At 42.3% G+C, this 24,681-nt stretch overlaps 1 protein-coding gene across 4 annotated transcripts in view; it reads left to right on the forward strand.

Annotated features, from left to right (window-relative positions):
- The window catches only part of LOC144699655 (myosin phosphatase Rho-interacting protein-like), a 407,667-nt gene that overhangs the window by 379,966 nt on the left and 3,020 nt on the right, over positions 1-24,681 (forward strand). For 2 of the 4 annotated variants that reach the window (XM_078570766.1, XM_078570768.1), the window contains 6 exons: positions 8,451-8,610; positions 14,607-14,720; positions 15,471-15,557; positions 17,979-18,141; positions 19,099-19,181; positions 21,460-21,523. In XM_078570766.1, coding sequence (XP_078426892.1) covers positions 8,451-8,610; positions 14,607-14,720; positions 15,471-15,557; positions 17,979-18,141; positions 19,099-19,181; positions 21,460-21,492 — 640 coding nt within the window. In that variant the 3' untranslated portion in view covers positions 21,493-21,523. The remainder of the gene's footprint in view (positions 1-8,450; positions 8,611-14,606; positions 14,721-15,470; positions 15,558-17,978; positions 18,142-19,098; positions 19,182-21,459; positions 21,524-24,681) is intronic. The other 2 variants (XM_078570764.1, XM_078570767.1) reach the window with 1 other exon arrangement.

Below are 24,681 nucleotides of genomic sequence, written 5' to 3' on the forward strand. Positions count from 1 at the left end.
CAGCATTGTGAGTGTACCTACACCACGTAGACTGCAGCGGTTCAAGAAGGCAGCTCATCACCAACTTCTCAAGGGCAACTAAGGATGGGCAATAAATGCTGGCCCAGCCGGCAAAGCCCACATCCCGTGAATTAATTTTTAAAAAAAATACTGTAGCCAAAACAACTATGGTGAACTTTTTGTGCCAGATGTCGAAGATCATGAATTTGACAGTTTTTAAAACATTGATTGTGGTTCAACCTAACCTTGCAGAATTATTTCATTAAATAAAAAGTGATACGTTCAATTAATATGAAGGTGTTATGTTTTTTCAAATTTCAAAATGGTGACCACCTACACCAACATGTTTTAAACTTTGTGTCAACCCGTTTTTGGAAGAATTTTTCAGAAGTGTTAAAGGTCGACTTATATGCTGTGATCTATGGCAAAAATGTGGTTAAAACCAAGATTAGCTATTAAATATTTAATTGAGATTAATCAAAATGACTTCTTCAATTGCTTTATGGCACTAAATCTAATATATTCCTCTTGCCACAGTTTAAACAAATACTTTTTTGGTTGTTTTAAGAAATCTCTTGAAGGCATTCTTGTCCTTCGGTGGTGAAAATTCACACTATCAAAAGATGATGAGACATTGCTCGGGCTCTGCAGTCCTCTGCGAAGAGTTATATATCTTGTCCTATTGTCATTAGAAGGAACTGGTTCTCACCTACACTGTCATTGGGAGGCACCAGGCAGAGGCCTCAGGGAGAGAGGGAAAGAGAGTTGCTGCATGTAGTCTGGCATTTTGCCAAACAGGTAATTTCAGAAAGAACCACCAGGGGCCCAGGAACAGATCATCCACCCTCTTAGCTAGTGAGAATGTGGCTTTTGAATCTTAAATTGTTTTTTTTAATACAAAATCAATTTTATCCCTGTGAAGCTTTGCAAATCAATTTATGTTTATATGGTGTTTTTAAATCCAGAAAAATGTCCTAAAACACTTTACAAAAGCAAAGTCATACACTTTTTTTAAAGACAGGGCGACCTAGTGATCTCCCAGGCTTCTAACCCCTGCCTCTTTAAAATCTCATTTGCTCTTAACTTCTGTCTCTATCCATGGAACTACAGTCTTTGATGTAGCTACTTTATTCCTAGTCAGCATGCAATTAATCTTATCCATCTCATCTTTGAATATATCCCACTGTTTTTCCACTGTGTGGTCTGCCATTTTTTCCACCCAATTAATCTTGGCTAGGTTCCCTTTCGTCCCATTGAAACTGGCTAATTTCCAGACCAATTTTTATATTGGATTCCTGTTTTTCTTTTTCAACGTGAACCAAATTTAGGTTATGATGACTATTACCCAGTGTTCTCCTACCTTCAGCATGCTAATCATTCCTCAAGCCAGATCCGGCATTGCACCCTTGTTGGACATGCAACATAATAATTCATGGAAACATTCCTAGACGTTTTTAGAACCCTTTCCTATTTTGAAAAACTTTTTTATTACATTTTACTTAAGGCTGTTAAAGTCTCCTATCATTACAATCCTGCCATTACTGTAATCCTTTCTACGTTGCCCACAAGTCTCATCCTTAATTTCTGTCTCATTATTCAATTATGTATAATGAACTCCAAATATGACAACAAATCCCAGATAGCCTTTGTCTAGCCACCATCAAAAGTTGCCTTTAATTTGTAAGGTCACCTCGCCACTTTTTTCCCCCCCTTTCTCCTGCAAATTTTATGCCAATGATATTTAATTCTAAGTTTTGCTTCAGCTGAAGGGGTGTTTCAGACAAGGGTGCACCATCATTTCCTACCAATCTGCGTCTAACTATGCAACTTCATTTCTAATGTTTTTATATTGACTACATATACAAATAAACACTGCAACTCTGACACATTGATACTTCTCTTTACCCTTCCAGTTTTAAGATTCTGCCTTCATTGGTTTCCTTATTATTCTGTATTCTATCCTGAATCCCACTGTGGCTTTAGAACTGCAAGATCCACAATTGACACAATCTTCTTAGTCCGGCAGCTGCAAGAGAAGTGCCATGAACAGAGGAGACCACAATGTATTGCCTTCATCGATCTCACCAAGGCCTTTAACCATGTCAGCAGAGGCAGCCTTTCTAAGCTGCTGAAGAAAATTGGCTGCCCACTAAAACTGCTCAGTGCGATTAGTGTGGTTTGGCCAGAGACGTGATGAGACCTAGGATGGCGATAGTTCCATATCCGTACCCTTTATTGTATAGATGTATATAGTTTCAAGTAGTTAATAAAGATTGCCGTTAACATATTGAAGACTACAAAGACTTCTTTAACAGACACGTTCTGTAACCAACACCGTCTCAAAATGGTAGCAGCTGTCGGATCATCCTCCCAGAAATGCTGAAAGACTAAGAAAAAAAGGGCATCGTCAACAGATTCTGAACTGAAAGAAGCTCCAACTGAAGCTAAAGGCTAAAAAAAGTCACCAAGAAAAGCTCCAGACAAAAGACACTGGAAGCCAAAAGGCAGAAGTTTTACTCCAGCAGACGAGTGTATTAAAGCTCCCTTGGAAGTCCAATTTCAGCAAGCAGGGTTTATAGCCTATAAGTGTGAGCTACACTCTTTTAATTTCCAGGCTGCAGCCAATCCTCAGAAACCCCTTTTACTAATACAGTCAGAAGCGCTGTTTAAACGAAACCCATCATTAACCCCGATTCCCCAGCTCCGGGCCTCAATACGTCGCCTCCAAGTCGAACAGAAAAAATCAAATTAATTTGCTCAATTCTTGGGAACCTCACAACCATCCAATTCCCTAAACAGCAAGCCTGCGGTTCTTTTAAATGCTTTGTTACTTGCAATGCTACATCACTGATTGAAACGAGTCAGCAGCCAGCTGACTCATGCAGCCATTGTTGAAAACTCCTCTTCCCGAAGCATGTCATCACCATTTTGCGCAGCCTGCCAGAACTGGCAAGCATGGGAAATCCATTGGTATGCAGTGCATGGTGATGCCATCTTGGAAGCCTGAACTCTTAAAGCTAAACCACACTTGTAAAATCTTCAACTTTGATCGCAATTCCACACTTGTAACTTCATTCGGACTCATCCAAGGCCCAAGCCAGTCACAAAATTGGAGCCTGTGGAAGAAAAGATTTTTAAGATACAGCATTGCTTCAGGTCTAAATCAAAAAACCAGAAGCAGAGCAAGTAAACACATTTCTTTATTCAATTGGGCCAATTGCAGACAATAACATTGCACAACAAGATATCATCTGCCAAATTTGAAGAGGTTTTAAAGGCCCTTGACATGTATTTCAACTTAAGATCCAACAAAATATTGGAAAGAGCTAAATTTAATAAGGAAGCCCAACTGCCTGGGAAACCTGTTGGTTCTTTCATTAAATGACCTCTGCAGGATGGCAGACGGATGTGAATATGGAGATTTAAAGTTTGAGCTCGTCCACAACAAAATCGTGGTGGGTGTTGCAGACCATTCAGTCTCTGACCTCCTACAAACTAAAGATAATCGTACCCTAAACAAGGCAATCCAGCTAGTTAGACTGTCTGTGTTACGTGAACATCACAGGACCATCCTAAGGGGAGAAAATGCAGCATCGGGTAGAAACCAACCCTCAGTCCAGCTTGTCAGGTCACAAAGACACAGGGACAATCCAAGTCAGGGCAAGCAATTTGTGAACCATCCAGGAGAGTGACCTTGCCAGCGATGTGATGCAAAGTGCCTTCACAGGAGAGAACAGTATCCTACAAGGACAGCCTAATGCTTCCACTGCAACAGACAGGGACTTTGGTAAACTGTGCAAGTCAAAACCCCAGCACCACATAGATATCCCAAAGGTAATCCGTGAGGCCAAGATCAAAAACCCAGAAGAGACATAGCCATGCTTCTTGGCTGATACCAAAGAGTGCAGTTCTTCTTTTTGGAATGCTGACATCCTGGTCATCTAACAAATTTTAAAGGTGGCAGCATTACAGTCCTGTCAGATGAGGAACTATGGCTCAAAGGCCTTTGGCTTCGAATAACAGACACTCCACTTTATGGAGCAGGGGAGTTTGACTCCTGGTCATTGACGTGATCCTTGAACCACTGAGGTATGGCAGCAAAAGAGCTGATGTATGGCATCCGTAACCAGTCTTTTCTCTCCTGAGCAGAGATGCCAGCATAGCCCTGGATCTCCTCCAGATGGTAGAGAATGTCAAGACTACCACTGTTTTTAGCCAGCTAGAACATCACAGTCCTGAGTGCTCAAATACTAAAGAGTATTGAGACTCTGATTTCACCTGCGATCTCTCTTCTCTTTGTGGAGCAGGTTTTTCCATTATCATTCCTGGCCCCGGAAAGTCCCAAATGATCAGACCAACCTACCACCCACAAGATTACCATGGCATCGCCAGTGGAAGACGCACTAGAGAATGATCAGTCTGATAAGCCTCTACCTCCAACTATGATGATGATACAGCTGGTAGACGCATCTACCACTGTGCACACACTGCAATTTCCAGCCAGCATGTCACAACCACAAGAGATGCTGAAACCTGGTACAGTCTATCACCATTTGCAACAAAAAGCAGAGGTGAGCATACCAATCAATCTTCTTGCAACAGGAATGCTCTTCTTCAACCTCAGAGGGCTTCCAGATGGCCCACACAGAAAAAGCAGCGCCAAGGACACAAATACCATCTTCGCCCACCTCGCAAGAAACAATCAAGAGTAACCACAACCATGCATTGACGTAACAGCCAGACCAACCAGGCATGATTCAACATTAAGCATTTGAAGAAAATAACGAAAGCATGTCCAAATGCCAGTTAAACCTCCAAGCCAACATCCAGAACCAAGGGAGCCTACCACTCTCCCGACAGAACGGGGAACGAGATATGAAAGGGTTATAAGGCCTCCAGACTTCCTGAACCTCTAACTTCAAGGACTTGAAGGGGGTAGATAGGGTATTGAGAATATTGTTAATGTTAATACTGTAATGTAATAATGTAATAGCATTAAGGTTGTAACAATAAGGTATTGCATAAGACTTATAACAATGCAAAACTTGAAGTAAACTAAAGTAACTCTATATCCATGGGATAAAGACCGGGGTGGAGGGGGAGTGTAGTAGAAGGGTCTGGTACAAACAAGGTTAATGTGGGACTGAGTACAATACCACCCACATAGTGATGTAAGAAGGCACATGACCTAGACTTAGGGTCAGTGTGGTGTGGGCCAGAAACATGATAAGACCTAGGATGGAGAGGGCTCCATACCTGTACCCTTTACTATATCGTTGAATATACAAGTAGTTAGTACAGACTTGCTATTAACATGCTGAAGACTCCTTTAACAGACACGTTCTGCAACCAACGCTATCCCAACAAATAAAAGGTCTCCCATTTTAAGACAGATGAGGAGAAATTTTGGATCGTTAATATCTGTGGAATCCTCTTCCCCAGAAAGCAGTGGAGGCTAAGCCATTGAATTTATTCAAGGCTGAGTTAGATTTTTGATAGACAAAGAAGTCAAGGTTATGGGGGCAGACAGAAAAATGAAGTTGAGACCAAAAACAGATCAGCCATGATGATTTAAAATGGCAGAGCAGGCTTAAAGGGCCAAATGGCCTGCTCCTCCCTAGTCCTATAGTAAAACTGACAAAAAAAAACTGTTCAGCCTTGCCTTATCCACCTGAGATCCAAGACAAAAATATACCAAGTCGTCATCAGAGAGTTGCTCTACATCGATGATGCTGCATTAGTATTATGTACTGAGGAACACCTTTAGTAACAAATGAGCAGACCCTCTCGCACCTGAAAAGAGTTTGGTTTAACCATCAGAATCAAAAAGACAAATGTCATGGTTCAGGACATTGGCAATGATGATTGGCAGTATGACAGTTTGATGCTGGAGGTTGTTGATATCTTCACACATCTAGTCTCCATAATCACCAACAATCTGTCACTTGATGCTGAAATCAACACATGCATTGCAAAAGTTGCTGTTATGTCATGTCCAAGCTTAGCAGCCTGACTGTAAGCACCAAATTGCGAGTTTACCAAGCCTGTGTCCTCCGTGCACTCCTCCACAGTAGTGAGATCTGAGCAACATATGCTAGGCAGGAGAAAAGACTGAACAATTTCCACTTTTGCTGTCTTGGACGTTTCCTCAGCATCTGAGCTGGCCACTGGATCACGACCTGTTAGATGTCCATACCTCCGCTACAAAGACACTTGCAAGCAAGCAAGCAATGAATTTGGCAGACATTGACACAGACAACTGGGAGACCGTGGCTGATGGCCATCACCCCTGGAGGCTGGCTGTTTGGAGGGGTGTTGGAAGAGGCAAAGAGCAACAGAAAGCTCAGCTGGCTGAGAAAGAGAGCCCAGAGAAAACAGGCTAGTGAATCCTGCACCCTCTTAGCCCACTGTCGTTTTCTGCAGCAAATGTGGCAGAGACTGCCATGCCAGAGTAAGCTCCTCCACACCAGGTGATGGTTAACACGGAGTTGACCGCCAAGGTGCAAACCATCGTCACTCAAAACGGAAGGCTGTCAGTGAAAGAATCACCCACACCCTGCAAAAAAGCTTTATCCTCCACATGATCTTAACCAGAGTCGCTGGTTTGGACTATCTTGGCTGCCAGCGGAACCTGAGGAAAAGCACTACAGCTGAGTATTCCTGCATGCTTAGCTAGCAAAGGACTTTCTGTTTGTTGCTTCTGGATCAACACTTTGACCAATCCACATCACTTTGTAAAGCTGCTTCAGGTTGCATGCAAGCTGCCTCATTATAACCTACATCATTGCAGAGGACTTGAAATGTGAGTACCAGGAAAAAATACTTCAAAGCAAGTAACAAGGAGCTGTTGGAAATATTTCACACCCAAGTTACTGTCCTATTCTGCCCCCTTTAATCAATCATTTGATTATATAAACAAATCAACAATTATCCTTGGCTCCTTTCTTGACCTGTTGCCCTACTGATGCCCTCTGCATGTCATCAACTTTAATGATGAGATGTTCCTTATCCTAATGGCCTTTTATGTGTGGGAAAAATATTATTTCCCCCCAATGTCTCAAATTCAGTGACCACTGGAAATAAATTTTCACTATGTACTGTTACAGCCAATCCAAAAATGTTTGTGCAAGATGAATTTTGTCTGTTGTCATTGTGACAAGATGCCCAACGGTTGCTTATGCCATAGCATCAATTAAAGTAAGCAGTCAGTGCAGTGATGGAGAGAAGAAATGTGCTGTCTCTGCAGACTTGCATTGAGAAAATGTGTCTCAAAACCGGCAACCTCGGGACCGAGTCTGTGCCGGATTTCGGATCTTGCTGGCTTTTGGAGACAAGGCAATGGTTGTCTTCAGCCTCATGCAAATTGCAACATGTTTCTTCTTTTGTGTCTATCTTTCCCTTATGAATCTTGTTTGGCCATAGAGACTGGCTTTTTCCCTCTGCTATCTTGCTTCTTTTCATTCTAAAGATCATGGGTAGCCATAGGTGCTGCTTACCTGTCAGTAACAGGAAATTGCCGTACAGTTTCACTCGCCAGCAATATCTGCAGCGGGACACTTATTGCGAAACTGGCAAGATGTTGTGACTGTGGATCGGATCGGGCGGTGTCAAGGGTCACTCCAACTAATCAGAGTATGGAAAACAACATGGAAGCTTCCATTTTATTCTTAATTCTACTGGCCAGAGGGCACGTTGGAATTTTGCTGCCTTCTGTGGATTTGTGGTTAATTAATTAACTAAAACTAGCAGAATAAGACACATCTTTTTAGGGGTGAATACTTAAACTATTAAACTTTTGAAGATGCACTTGGCTCCATGGGATATTCTTGCATGGCCCACTTAAAAAGAAATCTGATTTTGGGACTTTGCCGGTTCTCGGATAGCCAGATTTGAAGTACCGTACCTGTATTAGTAGGTCAGTGTACATGGAAAGCCTGAAACAGGTCGCCACACAAAAAACTGAAGAGCATCAAGAGGCAATTGAAACATAAAATTCTCTTTTTATACCTCTTGATCCAACCAGAAGACTGCCAATAACAAGGAGCTAAGTACCCCTTCTGAAACAGGCATCACTGACATACTGTAACAAGAAACAAGAACCTTTAAAGGAAACATAACAAATCAGATTATAACAGCAGTGTGAGTTACTGTTAGGAATGTTCATATGTGATATAAACCACATGCTCCAGAAAGAGGTATGTGTCCTCTTCAAGTCTCTCCGCCCCACCCGATAACCTTTCCAACTACCTTGGATAACTTTCCTGAGGTTATTTTAAATGTAATTTTTTTAACTGGGGTGGGAACAAAAGCCCTTCTGGCTTATCTGAAATGGTTATCCATGTGCTTCATAACACGTGCTTGAAATATTGTTACTGAATAACTGTGTAAAAATTGAACATGTTTAATTTAGCAGTATTCAAGAAATAAATTATTTCAACATTGTTTGACAGTGAGGAGCTGGCATCATTGCAGCGAGAAATTGAGGTCTTGTCAGAGCAGTACTCCCAGAAGTGTCTAGAAAATGCACATTTGGCTCAGGCTTTGGAAGCAGAGCGACAGGCGTTAAGACAATGTCAACGTGAAAACCAGGAGCTAAATGCACATAATCAGGTATGATGTATTTTCCCTCACTCACTGTTGAAATCCCACCAAATCGCCACATAATAAATGGAAGACTTGCAATGTTTAAATGAAGTTGGATGTAAAGAGAATTACCAACTTTAGCTAATTTCTGTTGGCAAGGGAAAAATAAGAGCATTCCTACTCTTTCTGAAAAATGCATGCTTGTGAATATTGAAAACTGCACCAATCTTGGTTGGGGTATCCCATTATTCAGAGCCCTGTACAGGTTTATGAGTAAAGAATAGCCAATTGCCCAAAGCATTCATGTTGTTAATGTTCATGCAACAGTTTGTCTGCAAGAATTAGCACCTTCAGAAAATTTGGGGGGGAGAGGGAGGATGGCCGACACCGGTTATTTCCAGGTTCCTGGCAGTTGATTGTCAATTCAAGGTCCTTTGACATTTCTTTTACAAGGTTAACTTTGTTAATTCATGGTCAACCAAGCAGCACTGGTTATGGAAGCCTCTGACCTGTTACTTACTCTCTTTGAGGACAGATAATCCCTCAATCTGCCCCACTCAGTAACCATTGCCCCCTTTCCCAAATCTCTTTCCTAAATTCCCCCCTGGGCAATGGATACTTGGGTCAACCTTCGCTACCCAGTTGCACTTTGTAGCACCATTGGATCAGCCATGAGTTTATTATCTCTCACTTAGCAGAAGAAATATCAAACAATTGCATGATACCATAATTTACTGGTAGCTGAATGTGTAAATGTTCTCTGACAGTTTGACATTTTTCAAACAAATTGTTTTGTTCTGTCTTCTAGAAACATAGAAACTAGGAGCAGGAGTAGACCATTCGGCCCTTCGAGCCTGCTCCGCCATTCATTATGATCATGGCTGATCATCCAACTCAATAGTCTGCTCCCACTTTCTCCCCATACCCTTTGATCCCTTTCGCCCCAAGAGCTATATCTAACTCCTTCTTGAAAACATACAATGTTTTGGTCTCAACTACTTTCTGTGGTAACGAATTCCACAGGCTCACCACTCTCTGGGTGAAGAAATTTCTCCTCATCTCAGTCCTAAATGCTCTACCCCATATCCTCAGACTGTGACCCCTGGTTCTGGACTCCCCCACCATTGGGAACATCCTTCCTGCGTCTACCCTGTCTAGTCCTGTTAGAATTTTATAGGTTTCTGAGATTCCCCCCTCATTCTTCTGAAATCCAGCGAATATAATCCTAATCGACTCAATCTCTCTAAATATGTCAGTCCCGTCATCCCAGGAATCAGTCAGGTAAACCTTCACTGCACTCCCTCTATAGCAAGTACATCATTCCTCAGATAAGGAGACCAAAACTGCACACACTATTCCAGGTGTGGTCTCACCAAGGCCCTGTACAATTTCAGCAAGACATCCCTGTTCCTGTACTCGAATCCTCTGGCTGTGAAGGCCAACATACCATTTGCCTTCTTTACCAACTGCTGCACCTGCATGCTTACCTTCATCAACTGGTGTACAAGGATACCCAGGTCTCGTTGCACATTCCCCTCTCTCAATTTATAGCCGTTCAGATAATAATCTGCCGTCCTTTTTTTGCTACCAAAATGGATAACCTCACATTTATCCACATTATACTGCATCTGCCATGCATTTGCCCACTCACTCAGCTTGTCCAAATCACACTGAAACATCTCTGCATCCTCCTCACAGCTCACCCTCCCACCCAGCTTTGTGTCATCTGCAAATTTGGAGATATTACATTTAATTCCCTCATCTAAATCATTAATATATATTGTGAATAACTGGGGTCCCAGCACCGATCCTTGCGGTACCCCACTAGTCACTGCCTGCCATTCGGAAAAGACCCATTTATTCATACTCTTTGTTTCCTGTCTGCCAACCAGTTTTCTATTCATCTCAATACACTATCCCCAATCCCATGCGCTTTAATTTTACACGCCAATCTCTTATGTGGGACTTTGTCGAAAGCCTTCTGAAAGTCCAAATAAACCACATTCACTGGTTCCCCCTCATCAACTTTACTAGTTACATCCTTGAAAAATTCCAGTAGATTTGCCAAGCGTGATTTCCCTTTCATAAATCCATGCTGACTCTGTCCGATTCTGCCACTGTTTTCCACGTGCTCAGCTATTAAATCTTTTATAATGGACTCTAGAATTTTCCCCACTTCCGATGTCAGGCTGAGTGGTCTATAATTCCCTGTTTTCTCCCTGCCTCTCTTTTTAAATAGTGGGGTTACATTAGCTATCCTCCGATCTGTTTGAACTGTTCCAGAGTCTATAGAATCTCGGAAGATGACCACCAAAACATCCACTATTTCTAGGGCCACTTCCTTAAGTACTCTGGGATGTAGATTATCAGGCCCCGGGGATTTATCGGCCTTCAATTCCATCAATTTCCCCAACACCATTTCCCTGCTAATACTGATTTCTTTCAGTTCCTCCCTCTCACTAAACCCTATGTTCCCCAACATTTCTGGTATGTTATTAGTGTCCTCCTTTGCAAAGACAGAACTAAAGTATGTATTTAGTTAGTCAGCCATTTCTTTGTTCCCCATTATAAATTCCCCTGTTTCTGACTGTAAGGGACCTACATTTGTCTTCACCAATTTTTTTTCTCTTCACATACCTATAGAAACGTTTACAGTCAGTTTTTATGTTCCCTGCAAGCTTACTCTTGTACTCTATTTTACCCTTCTTAATCAATCCCTTGGTCCTCCTTTGCTGAATTCTAAACTGCTCCCAATCCTCAGGTCTGTTGTTTTTCCTTGTATCTAATACTATTTCTAATTTCCCTTGTAAGCCATGGTTTGGCCACCTTTCCTGTTTTATTTTTGCGCCAGACAGGAATAAAAAATTGTTGTACTTCACCCATGCACTCTTTGAATGTTTGCCATTGCCTATCCACCGTCATCCCTTTCAGTAACGTTTCCCAATCCGTCAGAGCCAACTCGCGCCTCATACCATCGTAGTTTCCTTTATTAAGATTCAGGACCCAAGTCTCAGAATCAACTACGTCACTCTCCATCTTGATGAAGAATTCTATCATATTATGGTTGCTCATCCTAAAGGGGCCTCGCACAACTAGATTGCCAATTATTCCTTTCTCATTACACAATACCCAGTCGAGGATGGCCTGTTTTCTTGTTGGTTCCTCGATGTATTGGTCCAGAAAAACATCCCGTATACACTTCAGGAGTTCCTCCTCTATGGTATTGTTACTAATTTGATTTGCCCAATCTATATGCAAATTAAAGTCACCCATAATTACAGATGTTCCTTTATTGCTTGCATCTCTAATTTCCTGTTTAATGCCATTCCCAACATCACCACTACAGTTTGGGGGTCTATATACAACCCCCATTAATGTTTTTTGCCCCTTAGTGTTTCTCAGCTCTACCCATGCAGATTCCACATCGTCGGAGCTAATATCTTTCCTCACTATTGCATTCATTTCCTCTTTAACCAGCAAAGCAACTCCACTGCCTTTTCCTTTTTGTCTGTCCCTCCTAAATACTGAATACCCCTGGATGGTCAGTTCCCATCCCTGGTCACCCTGCAGCCATGTCTCCATAATCCCGACTATATCATACCTGTTTACATCTATTTGCACGGTTAATTCATCCACTTTATTGCAAATGCTCCTCGCGTTAAGGCACAAAGTCTTAAGGCTTGTCTTTTTAACATTACTTGTCCCGTGCCCACTATTTTTCACTGAGACCCTGTTTGATTCTTGCCCTTGATTTCTCTGGCTATCACTTTTCTGATTCCGCTTTCTGTCTTTGTTCTTGTCTCTGATTCTCCTTCCTCTGACTCCTTGCATAGGTTCCCATCCCCCTGCCATTTTAGTTTAAACCTTCCCCAACCATTTAATGTTCCCCCTAGGACATCAGTCCTGATCCTGCCCAGGTGTAACCCGTCCAGTTTGTACTGGTCCCACCTCCCCCAGAACCCAATGCCCCAGGAACCTGAAACCCTCCCTTTCACACCATCTCTTCAGCCACGTATTCATCCAATATATCCTGCTATTTCTACTGTGACTGGCACGTGGCACCGGTAGTAATCCTGAGATCGCTACCTTTTGAGGTCCTACTTTTCAACTTACTTTCCTAACTCCCTATATTCTGCTTTTAGGACCTCATCCCTTTCATTTACCTATGTCGTTTGTACCAATGTGTACCACGACCACTGGCTGTTCACCCTCCCCCTTCAGAATGTCCTCTAGCCGCTCTGAGACATCCTTGACCCTAGCACCAGGGAGGCAACATACCATCCTGGAGTCTCGTTTGCGGCCACAGAAACGCCTATCTATTCCCCATGCAATTGAATCCCCTATAACTATTGCATTCCCACGCTTTTTACTCCTCCCCTGTGCAGCAGAGCCAACCACGGTGCAACGACTTTGGCTGTTGCTGCTTTCTCCTGAGGCCATTCCCCTCCCAACAGTATCCAATGAGGTATATCTGTTTTGCAGGGGAATAGCCACAGGAGATTCCTGCACTGCCTGCCTAGTCCTCTTGCTTTGCCTGGTGGTCACCCATTCCCTTCCTGCCTGTGGACTCTTAGCCTGCAGTGTGACCACCTCTCTATATGTGCTATCCACAATACTCTCTGCCTCGCGGATGCTCCACAGTGTCCCTAGCCGCCGCTCCAGCTCCAAAACCCGGGCTTCCAGGAGCTGCAGCTGGAGACACTTCCCGCACATATGCTGGCCCTAGGCACTGGAAATGCGCCCGGCTTCCCATATTGAGCTGGACGAGCACATCACGGCTTTGAGCTCTCCTGCCATGACTTACCCCTTTAAATTAAATTAAACCTTTTGGAAGATACTTATTATCAGTTACTCTTGGGCCCTTCTTCCCTGCTCCTCGTTGTTACAGAATATAGCACTTACAAACGATGAACCACAAAATAAGACCTTAAAAACTATAAGCAATAAAAGTAGTAAATGCTTATCCAGCCATACTCACGGTACTCAAAGGATCACCTTGTTCCCTCCTCACCGAACTCCCTCAGTCACCCCTGCCCTCCCAGCTTCTCTTCCACACCTGGCTCCTCTCGCGCTCCCCTTCCACACCCGGCTCCTCTCGCGCTCCCCTTTCACACCCGGCTCCTCTCGCGCTCCCCTTCCACACCCGGCTCCTCTCGCGCTCCCCTTCAACTCCCGGCTCCTCTCGCGCTCCCCTTCAACTCCCGGCTCCTCTCGCGCTCCCCTTCAACTCCCGGCTCCTCTCGCGCTCTCCTTCAACTCCTGGCTCCTCTCGCGCTCTCCTTCAACTCCCGGCTCCTCTCGCGCTCCCCTTCAACTCCCGGCTCCTCTCGCGCTCTCCTTCAACTCCCGGCTCCTCTCGCGCTCCCCTTCAACTCCCGGCTCCTCTCGCGCTCCCCTTCAACTCCCGGCTCCTCTGGCGCTCTCCTTCAACTCCTGGCTCCTCTCGCGCTCCCCTTCAACTCCCGGCTCCTCTCGCGCTCTCCTTCAACTCCTGGCTCCTCTCGCGCTCTCTTTCCACACCCGGCTCCTCTCGCGCTCCCCTTCCACACCCGGCTCCTCTCGCGCTCCCCTTCAACTCCCGGCTCTTCTCGCGCTCCCCTTCAACTCCCGGCTCCTCTCGCGCTCCCCTTCAACTCCCGGCTCCTCTCGCGCTCCCCTTCAACTCCCGGCTCCTCTCGCGCTCCCCTTCAACTCCCGGCTCCTCTCGCGCTCCCCTTCAACTCCCGGCTCCTCTCGCGCTCCCCTTCAACTCCCGGCTCCTCTCGCGCTCCCCTTCAACTCCCGGCTCCTCTCGCGCTCCCCTTCAACTCCCGGCTCCTCTCGCGCTCTCCTTCAACTCCTGGCTCCTCTCGCGCTCTCCTTCAACTCCTGGCTCCTCTAGGTGCTGCTGACTGCCTGTCCCAGAGTCGTCCTCCTCACACTCCTCTATGTTCATGTGTTCTTCTTTTTGAGTCTTATCATCTTAAGTGAAGTTGAGTGTTTTGTTTTCCTGTTTTTTTTTAATGGTTTATTATTTCCAATAGGAACTGAATAATCGTTTAGCTACAGAAATAACCCGGCTGCGAACAATGATGACCAGTGACAGTGGAGGGGATGTCACTGGCCTATCACAAGGCAAAGAAGTATATGAATTAGAGGTAAGCCACACATATGTAGAACAAAACTCTGAGCAAAAGTGACAAGGTATTAAATGTATCCTACAAGCAAGTTTGTTCCTGATTCAGAATTTGATTATACAAGACTAACACTGACTAACTGCTGCTTATGAGGATCTGAGCCCAGTTGTTGTCAGATTAGTTTTGGTCTTCAGAATTACTTGGTGCTATTTTTCTTGAGAATGGAGCGAGTCATAAGAAGGTGCCGTGAATTATAACTGTGAATGCAGAAAAAGAAGGAAAAATCTCAAGATTTGGAAGAGGAGAAAGGCTGAGCTGAACAGTGAAATGTTTAGTTTTGGTGAGTTAGGGGAAGTCTTGTCAGACTGTTTATATTTAAGAAAAAATTCTCCCAAAAAATTTGAATACAGCAAAGGAAAATCGGAACCAGGGTGAAAAAATTATATTGATTATGCTGTACAACAAAAAGCGCTGGAGCAAAAATAATGCAAAACAATCCAAAAATGTTCTGTTCAGCCTGGTGAAAACAAGTTTTGAAAACCGTCAAAAATGGCACTTAAAATAGAGTTGCAATCAGATCTTACAATGATTGGTGCAGTTTCCACAAAAATATTGTTTTACTTTTGCGCTGTAGTCTGCCATGAACATTGCAACTTCTAAACCCTGAAATTAGAGCCAAGCCTTCCCAATAGGTAAAACATTTCACCGCAGTTTGGTGGGTTCCATTGAAACATTCCAATATTTAATACGAATTATTTGCGTCATGTCTAGGTGTTGCTGCGAGTTAAAGAATCGGAAATACAGTACTTAAAACAGGAAATTAATTCCCTGAAAGATGAACTGCAGACCGCTCAACGTGTAAGTACTCTTCTCACTATGTGAAATGCCTGATGATAGCTTTAACCGTTTTCTGTTCCAACTGAGAGCTATTTTTAGATTATTTTGCCCTCCCTTTAATTTCATCCTCTACTGAAGGCAAAACTCCATTTGACATACCAGCAGCCTTTCCAGTGTATCTTTGTGTGAGAGCTTTGCTGAATGGCAGTAGATTTTTTTTTTCCATTATTTATTCATTCATGGGATGCAGGCGTCACTGGCTAGACCAGCATTTATTGCTCATCCCTAATTGCCTTTGAGAAGGTGGTGGTGAGCTGCCTTCTCGAACTGTTGTAGGAACACCCATGGAATGCTACTGCATTCACCTGATATATTCATGCACTAGCGTTTCTAGCAGAACTCTGCGGATAACAGTCAGGAATTGGAAGCCTGGTTTATCTTTTACCAACTGCAGCCACCACCTCTCCTTCCCACCCACACACCCACTTCCTCGCTTCCCCCAGAGTGCCCCAGCCAAGGACACTAATTGTAGTGTCCAGCTGCTATCCTGACCAAGATTGGCCACCTCAGCACAGGTTAGGATGAGAATCTGCTGGTCTGGACAGCTCATTATCAAACTAGACAATACCTTTATTAAATAAGCCGTTAGGAAAGCTATTGCCATTCTTCACTAAACATGTCGTGCATTTGCAATAGAAAGTTAATATTCATCTTTTGAAGGAGTAGTAAAAGGGCACAGATTTATTATCAGCTGTGAAATGTTGTTTGTTTTTATTACACTCGTGTATCTAGTTGGTATTCTGAGAAGTCCCCGTGGAACCAAGGTTCATCTTTTCCAAGTATGGAGAGATAATAATAACTTGCATGATGTAAAGACTACTGTACTCATTTTCCCACACTGTATTCAATGACCAGAAAGTTACAAGTGCATCGTTATCAATCATTAAACTTTGCAGCTTCTGGTTCTAATTGAGTTTGGAGAATTTGGACTGTTCAACACTCATTTTCATACAACGTGCACAAGTCAAAAAAGATCAAACCAACAGGCTAATGAGTAAGAGTTTGCATTGCAAGCAGCTTGAGAGTTGTACACCAATATAACAGGCCATTTTGTGCCCTCAGAAATTGTTGCAGAATTTCTCCCACTATTTAATAATTGAATTGTGGATTTGGTACCAGAATCATGAGTGACAGAGGCTTTGGCACTGGTAAAGTCAGGATCTTGGTTTACCATGGGAATCCTGCAATTTTGCTTCTGCTCCCCCAAGAATTCCACATTCACTTAAGCTGATTGTAAAGGCTAAATATTCTTGTGTTGCTGCCTCAGCCACTCCTGATTCTTACAGTTTTTGTTTCCCCCTCATGTCCCTGCAACCCAGCACACCTGGGCCTCCTCCATTGCTGAATGGTTAGCTGCCCCATGTCTCTGTCTCTTATTCTGCAGTCGCTCTTTGTTTTAGCTGGCATTCTCTATGTCAGGTACTGTAACTTGATGATAATTCTCTTGTTGTACTTGTACTAGTTTTTAAATCTTAAAAATAGGAGCTGTTACATTTAGTAGTGTACAACAGAAACTAAATAGAGCTGGGTATGAAATCACTTCTACATATGGTTGGACTTGCAATGGAAAGTAGCCTGAAGACCTTGCAGAATTCTTATTGTTTAGTGCCATCTAGTGTCGCTACCCAAAACACCATCCACAAATATTAAAGTGACAGTGTAAATAAAATGTATACAGCTTAGAACCATAGATGATTACAGCACAGAAGGGGAACATTTGGTCTATTGTGTCCATGCCAATATTACATTATACTTAAAAATCCCCCAGCAATTATCTGATTTCCTGGTTTTTAATTAACATAATCCATCATTGTAACTAGTGTCAGGTGAAGAAATGCAGGTGTTTTGTTTGTATCTGTTTCAAATCCTACATTTGAGATCAGTTTCAAAAAACACAATTTTCCTTCATCGGTGATGAGATTAGTGTTGACTATATAGATTAAAATTTCTCAAATATTTCAAAACCATAAGACCAGCTAAATTAAATTTTCCATTAAATGAGATTTATTTGTTGCTGTGTGATGGGAATAGAAGAAAGGATGGAAAATTCAGAGTGTTAAGTCAGAGGGTGTATTCAATGTTTGAGGGGTATGGGTTTGTCCTCAGTTTCAAGAATGATCCTGGAGTAGTAGGAGGACGTGACCATGGAGAAGGATTAGCAGTTTTCCTTGGTCAAGTCAAAGGTGGTGGTGAACCTCCTGGCTAGTGATGGTGTTGAGTGTATGAGATGTAAGCTGTAGTGACTGGTGACTTGGAAGGGACAATTTGCCAAAGACACAACTAAGTGATGAACAGCCTGGGAGTTAGAGCTACCATCATTGGGTTGAGACTACACAGTGTAACTTCTTTGTAAATTCTGCACAAGTACATTTGTTTCTTCAGGATAAAAAATATGCCACAGACAAGTATAAGGACATCTACACAGAGCTCAGTATCGTAAAGGCTAAATCGGAACGTGATGTAAACAGACTAAAAGAGCAGCTCCAACTGGCACAGGAAGCACTGGGGGAACAGCCCATGGATGAAACGGAGCACAGCAGATATGGTACAGCAAACACGGATTAAAAATTATAGCAAATATAGTTTTACTGATTTAAATAGAATATTTTGTTCTGGTGAAGAACAATCTCTTTATGTACTCATTTATACAATGGGTCATCTAGGTATTAACCTTCAAGAAAGGTGGTTGGGGCCAGAACAGTGGATTCATTGTAAGACCACTGGATGCTGTAATGGGAAGACGAGTTTGCTGTTTCGAAAAGATGAAATCTTATGGACTGAAGAGTTTCATCTGGACCTACTATGAAAAGAGTGCAAGCCAGGAATGCCCCAAGCTTAGTGCCATGCGTACTGATTCAAAAAAATCTCATTTGGGGTGAGGTTGGATGCTCTGGAGCTGATCTCAGCTGTCAGATAGATTGAAAAAAGAAAACACTTCCCTGCACTCTGTTCTCTTCTGCTATACAGTGACCTCTGCTGGCAAGGGCAGGACATACCTTCTAACCAAATATGCTGTTGACACTCAAGCTTGCATCTACTGAGTGGCTGGGCTTTCATGCCCATGAAACTGTATTCCAATATACATCAGTGTCTTCAGGAAAAGAGAGGCAAAATGGAGAAAATGCATCTGGTAATGGGAGTTTAGTTACAAATTTGTTGTTACAACAAGTTAGAAAATATTAATTTAACTTTCTGAAACTTGAGTACTCCATTTAAAATACTTCTCCTACAATAGCTCCTCCATAGAGTTAAATTATTCAGAAAGAAGACTGTTTTCCTTAAATCCCTAAAATGTTGTAGAAATGTTTCACCTGTGCTAAGGACCATGGAGCAATTACTGCCATCGTTATGACTGATAAAATGAAATTGGTTGTAAGCACATTTTGTGGAGGCGGGGACAGTTTGATGTATAAAAGTGACTTTGAACTTACATTCTTGAAATTGAGTCTTGGAGAAAGTGGGAGGCCAATTTAAAAAAAAAGTGAAATATATTTTTTATCAGATATAATGAAATCAAAAAGCAATCCAGATATCCTAAAGATGGCAGCTGCAGCAAAACGAGCAGATCGAACACTGAGGTCAAAGGTAAGCTGTCTATTGTTCGACATTTCCCATATCTGTTCTCAGCACGATTGAACCTGAAGCAATGCCACTAATGTCGAGTACTTCGGTATATTTGCTAATATTATCGTACGTATTCTGTCAAGCATCATTTTATTATTCCACTTAATAAACTAGCTCAGAGCTGGTAGTGTCACAGTTGCTACAAACTAGTATGGACTAAGGATTGCACTAAGGCATTCAATCTCCATTATGCAGGTAAGCTGTTCAGGAAGAAGAGGAAATCTCTACACGTTAATAAATAACCAATTATGCTTACAAAATTTAATTCTAAATTACTGAACCTGGAAAACTAACCTCTCCTTTGTCTACTAACTAATCTAACATTTTTGATTTAATCCAAGATGGAAATAAACATGCTGAACATGTAAATTGGAAGGAAATTAGGTGCTATATGTAATTCCTGAAACATTTGACGTGCTCTGATAAGTGAGTTTTATACCCCAGGCGTGGACATGGAAAAGACTATAGTTATTTAACCATCAGGATGACTTTCAAATTACGCCTAAGTGCCACCTGTAGTAGTGAGGTATTCACATCCGTTGGTTTAGTGTATGAAAGCGGCATTAAAATTAGGATTATCGCTTCTAGTATAGGAAATGGTGGAAAAAAAACAGCCAGGCTTTCCAATTGTGTAGCCATCACTGACTTCTCCTGGAAAGTACACCCTTATGGGCATTGAGTGAGGAATGGGATTAGACTCTGCTGCTTAGCATCCATGATAAAATGCCTGCTGGCAATGAGTATCAACTTTCAGGGACACCATACCCCAGTGTTAGTCAGCTGCTTCAGGAGAAGGATACTGGGTGGGGGTAGAATTTCATGCTTCAAGCCTTTCTGATGGTACAAAAGAATATTTTCAATTCCTACATATGCACACAAAAAAAACCTGCCTGTGGTATAAAAGAAATGCATGACTTAACTTGGTGGATAGTTTAAAAACAAATGTACATGAGGTAGCCCTACATTACTGATTTGTCTTGTGGGTTTTTGAGTTATGTGTCTTCACATTTTTAGGTACTTCATCATCAGGTAAGCCACCAAGTCAGGTTGTGTATCATTTATTTGTTTTAATTTAATTATATGCTTATCACGGTAAATTGTTCCCATGCAAAGCTGATCTTTGAGGAGGAATGTTGAGTTTATATAACGTTTAAAATAATCCAGGCAAATTACAACTGTGACCAGTTATAATTTTTGTCTAGTTAAACCTTAGTGTTAGTTTAAAATGATTTGCAGTATTAGTCCAAATGTAGAGAAACCTAGCCTGATTAAAAACCTGTTGTAATGACAAAAATTCTCACTGTCTTCCTTTATTACAACCAATGCCCTATTTGAGAGGGAGGATTTGTGGTATAAAAGTGGAAATCCTTTTTCTGCAGTATTTTCCTTCCCCCCACCCCCTGACTGAAAGTGGTGGTTCCCTCCTGGGGATATGGTAACAGCCTTCTGGGGACATGGACTGGTTACTCTCTGATACCTTCGCAGCTTTAAAATTAAATAAATAAATAAGTGATGTGCACCTTTTTGGAAATGACTCTATCTAAAATGCCCCCAGTAATGGGTATGATTCCCCAAGTAAAGAACCTCTTATCTGGTTAGAAAGTCAGCAGCATCAGAGAAGTGAAGGAAAATTCACAGGAGTCATTTGAGAACTAATTCAATACATCAACAGTAGTCAGTTACGGTGTTGCATTTGGAAAATCAGGGAAACAGCTTGTGGGGTTGCTGGGAGATTATTTTTCATTGGGGAAATAACAATGGGAAAGTTTTTTAAACATTGCATTTTCTGTAGGTATGGTATGCCTTTGAAAGATTCATCAAAGCTAAGTCGGGAATGATCTTTTTCCCCATTCTGAGATCAGTACAAAGCCTTTATCAGTCCTAACTTGGATGAACACTGTACTGTTAATGATGTGATTCTGCTGGCTGTACCCTTAAAGGTAGAATGTAAGATGACTGAAAAGAGAAGAGAGCAATAGAAAACTTTTTTAAAGCAATAAAAAGAAACTTTGGGCCACTTTTGGTGAAGGAAAAGAACAAAGTCACTCGGATCAGCTTGCATGGAAGAACCACCATAGACTACTCTGTATCTCATTACTTTTCATAAACTATCCCTTGTGATAAACTATTTAACACTGGGCAAAATCCAGCCAAAAATATTACTCTGTGGCTCATAGGTTAATATTGATGCTTTGCTTTCTAACCTTATTTCGTTTTGCTCCCCTTCGTCGCCCTTTAGTCTGTGAGTAAAGCGCTGGCATGGGACAGCTAGAGCTGCTTGATGATTGACACCTTCCCTTTAGGTAAACCACCATTGGTTATTGTCACTGAGTGAAGGCATGTCACTGTGGGAGTTGGGATGGTTTTCTTTTTTTTTGTGTGGACATGCACTGGGATCTGTCTGGGTTTATTTCCTGGACTCTGCTTTGGCCTGTGTGGAATTAAATCTCTCACTGCTGTGTCTGCAGGCATATTTTTAAATTTGAGTTTAAGATGAGTTAGAGATACTAAATTTATATAAAACTTGTTTGATTTCTGCACAACAATCTTATCAATTATTTCATAGTGTCACAATGTAGAGATTCTGCAGTATACCGGCATCTGCCTTAATAATTAGCATGATCCAAAATGTAGAGTTCCATAGCTTGTGCAGTGATTCAACTAGTGGGAAAATAATTGTGGGAATCTTTAAGTAGAAGTTCCTTCACTTCTGTCCTTGATTGCAAGCTATTCCAAACAGTGGAAGCAAATAGGAAATATTCTCTCAAAAAGTAGCTGACGCTAGCTTAGTTAATAAATTTAAGTCTGAGATTAATAGATTTTTGGAGACAAGGTTTTAAAGGATGTGGAGCCAAGCTGAATGGATAGAGTTAGGATACAGGTCAGCCATGATCTGATTGATGGCATAACAGGCTTGTGCGGCTGAATGGCCTACTCCTGTTCCAATGTTCCTAAGATAGATCAACACCTGTCTTTGGCTATGATGACCTAACAACAGCATCAGAGGTTTAGTATATTCGCCTGGCCTCTGTGTGTTTCTTTTATGTTTACTTTGTATGTTGCCCAGTTCCACTGGTTTGCCAAATCAATGCAATGCTCTGCCACAATTTTTGAAAACTGTGGGTGTGCGAATATAAAAATTTTGTTTGTTTTGTGCATGCTTATTCAGAACTGTGCTGCAAAATTAAACCTCTTGCACTGTGTGTCCGTGGCTGATGCAGAATGTTCCACTTTGCTGTGCATCAACTAGTTTATTAATGGAGGATTTCCACTTATGTTGTTTTAATGTTTATTGGCATGAACCACAAAACTGCAGCTTAAGTGATGGTTAGGCTACTGACCAGCTATTTTACATATCAGTAGTCTAGATTTGAGACTGAAATAGCCCAACCCATGCTAAGGGTTGTTAGCTATGTTTCTCGTGAACAAAATAATCTCGCTTCCAACGAGAGAACAATCTCCACACAGTAGCTCAGCCTACCTTTGGTTCTTCCTTAAAATCAGTGAGGAAGAGAACCTTTCAAGCTGATATCATGCTATTAGGTTGCTAAACCTATATACCCAAGGGTGCTACAGAATCCAGTTAACACAGTTGAAGATGAGTGTCTTGTAATAATTGACTGCCCTAAGCCATATATGTCTTCTGAAATTCAAGTGGGTGTTTGTCATGCTTGTGCTTTAGTAGATATTATCATTTGTGACATCATGCTTTAACAACCTATTCAAATCACCTCAAAGATTGGGTGGTGCAATGGGGTAAAATATTATTTTGAAATTTTCTGTGGCCTGAACTTGGCTCTGATGGAATTTCATCCTCTAGTACTGTTGAGCAATCTGAATCTGAGCTCAAATTCATTGCATGCAATTGGTGATAAATGGGCAATCTCACTCAAAGTAGCCACAAGGATTGCTGATTAGGAAGTTAAAATGGCATTCTGATACAGTGGGAAAATGTTCAAGGTTCTGAAGTGAGACATATTAGGTAATTATTGATCTTGCATCAAATCCCTCTTTGATCTTTGTGACAGTAGTGTTCTGCTGTTTTCAATGTGAGCAAAAAGTGGGAAAATTTAGCTTCTTTACTGGTCTCTCTTACCTGAAACGCACATCATCTTCAAACTTTTTCTTGATTTGATTAACACTTAACTTTCTCCTCAGGTATCATAATACAGATCTGGAAGCATAGCTAGCTTGTGTCCAGCCCTGTGGTTTGAAAGTGAATCATGTTAGCTTGGATAATGTGTCCTGCAGAGCAGAAAAAAACGAACAACAATAACTTATATTAATTTGGCATCTTTAACATAATGAAATGTCCCAAGGCACTTCACAGGAGCATTATAAAATCAATTATGATACTGAGTCACGTAGGAAATATTAGCCCGAATCTTCCAATGTTTAGAACAGTGAAATCTAGATTGAAATCTTTGTTGCACATCAGGACCCTGTGGAAGTCCCAGCATACACCTGCAATGTAATTGCCCAGGAAGTTTAAACTTCAGATGGGCTGAGTTGCACTTCCCAGGACCTTCCGTGAAAATCTCTATCACTGAGATCAGGGTCAGAGACTTGGGCCAGATACACAGGACTGACTTGGATATATATCCTGGAAATAATTACACAGTTTTATCTCTGTCAACCGGCATAACTAAACTGAGCACCAAACCAACCCAGCGGCTGCCCAAATCACCCCACCAGGCCGATTTGACTACACCTCCCCAAACTGACTACCCACCACCACCAAAGGGGAGCCACTAAGTCCCCCACCCCCGACCCGATCTGAGTTATGCCCCCGCTCCGGGCAAAGCTTCTGAGACCAGCTAAGCCAGCCAACCCAACTAAACCCGTCCCCCCCCCCCCCCAAACCTGACTAACGCTCCCAGCTACTCACCCGCCCACTCATTGAAAGACCTTTAAAAACTTACCTGAATATGGCAGCTACTGTTGTAAGGTCCATCATCTTCTACGCTTATCAGACATGCACTCATGTGCTGGCCCATTTCTTATACCCAGCTGAAAACGTGCACTACGATCAGGGCACAGAAAGCTTTGCACACAGCAGCAATGCACCCAGCATTGCTGCTGACAGGGAAGGTTTGGGCCATTAAATCAAATGACCACAAGCTTGGTCAATGAGGTAGGTTTTGAGGAGTGTCTTGAAGGAGGAGACTAAGTTAGAGTGGTGGAGAGATTTGGGGAGAGCATTCCAGAGTTTGGGACCTGGGAAACTGAAGGCATGGCCACCAATGGTGGAGCATTTAAAACCGGGGGTACTCAAGAGGTCGGAATTAGATGAGCTCAGATATCTCAGAAGGTTGTGGAGCTGGAGAAGATTACAGAGATAGGGAGGGGCAAGGACATGGAGTGATTTGAAAAGATGAAAATTTTAAAATTAAGTTGTTGCTTGCCCAGGAGCCAGTGTAGGTCAGTGAGCACAGGGGTGATGGGGGAACGAGACTTGCTG

Source organism: Cetorhinus maximus, chromosome 24, assembly GCF_964194155.1.
Source record: "Cetorhinus maximus chromosome 24, sCetMax3.hap1.1, whole genome shotgun sequence".
NCBI lineage: Eukaryota > Metazoa > Chordata > Chondrichthyes > Lamniformes > Cetorhinidae > Cetorhinus > Cetorhinus maximus.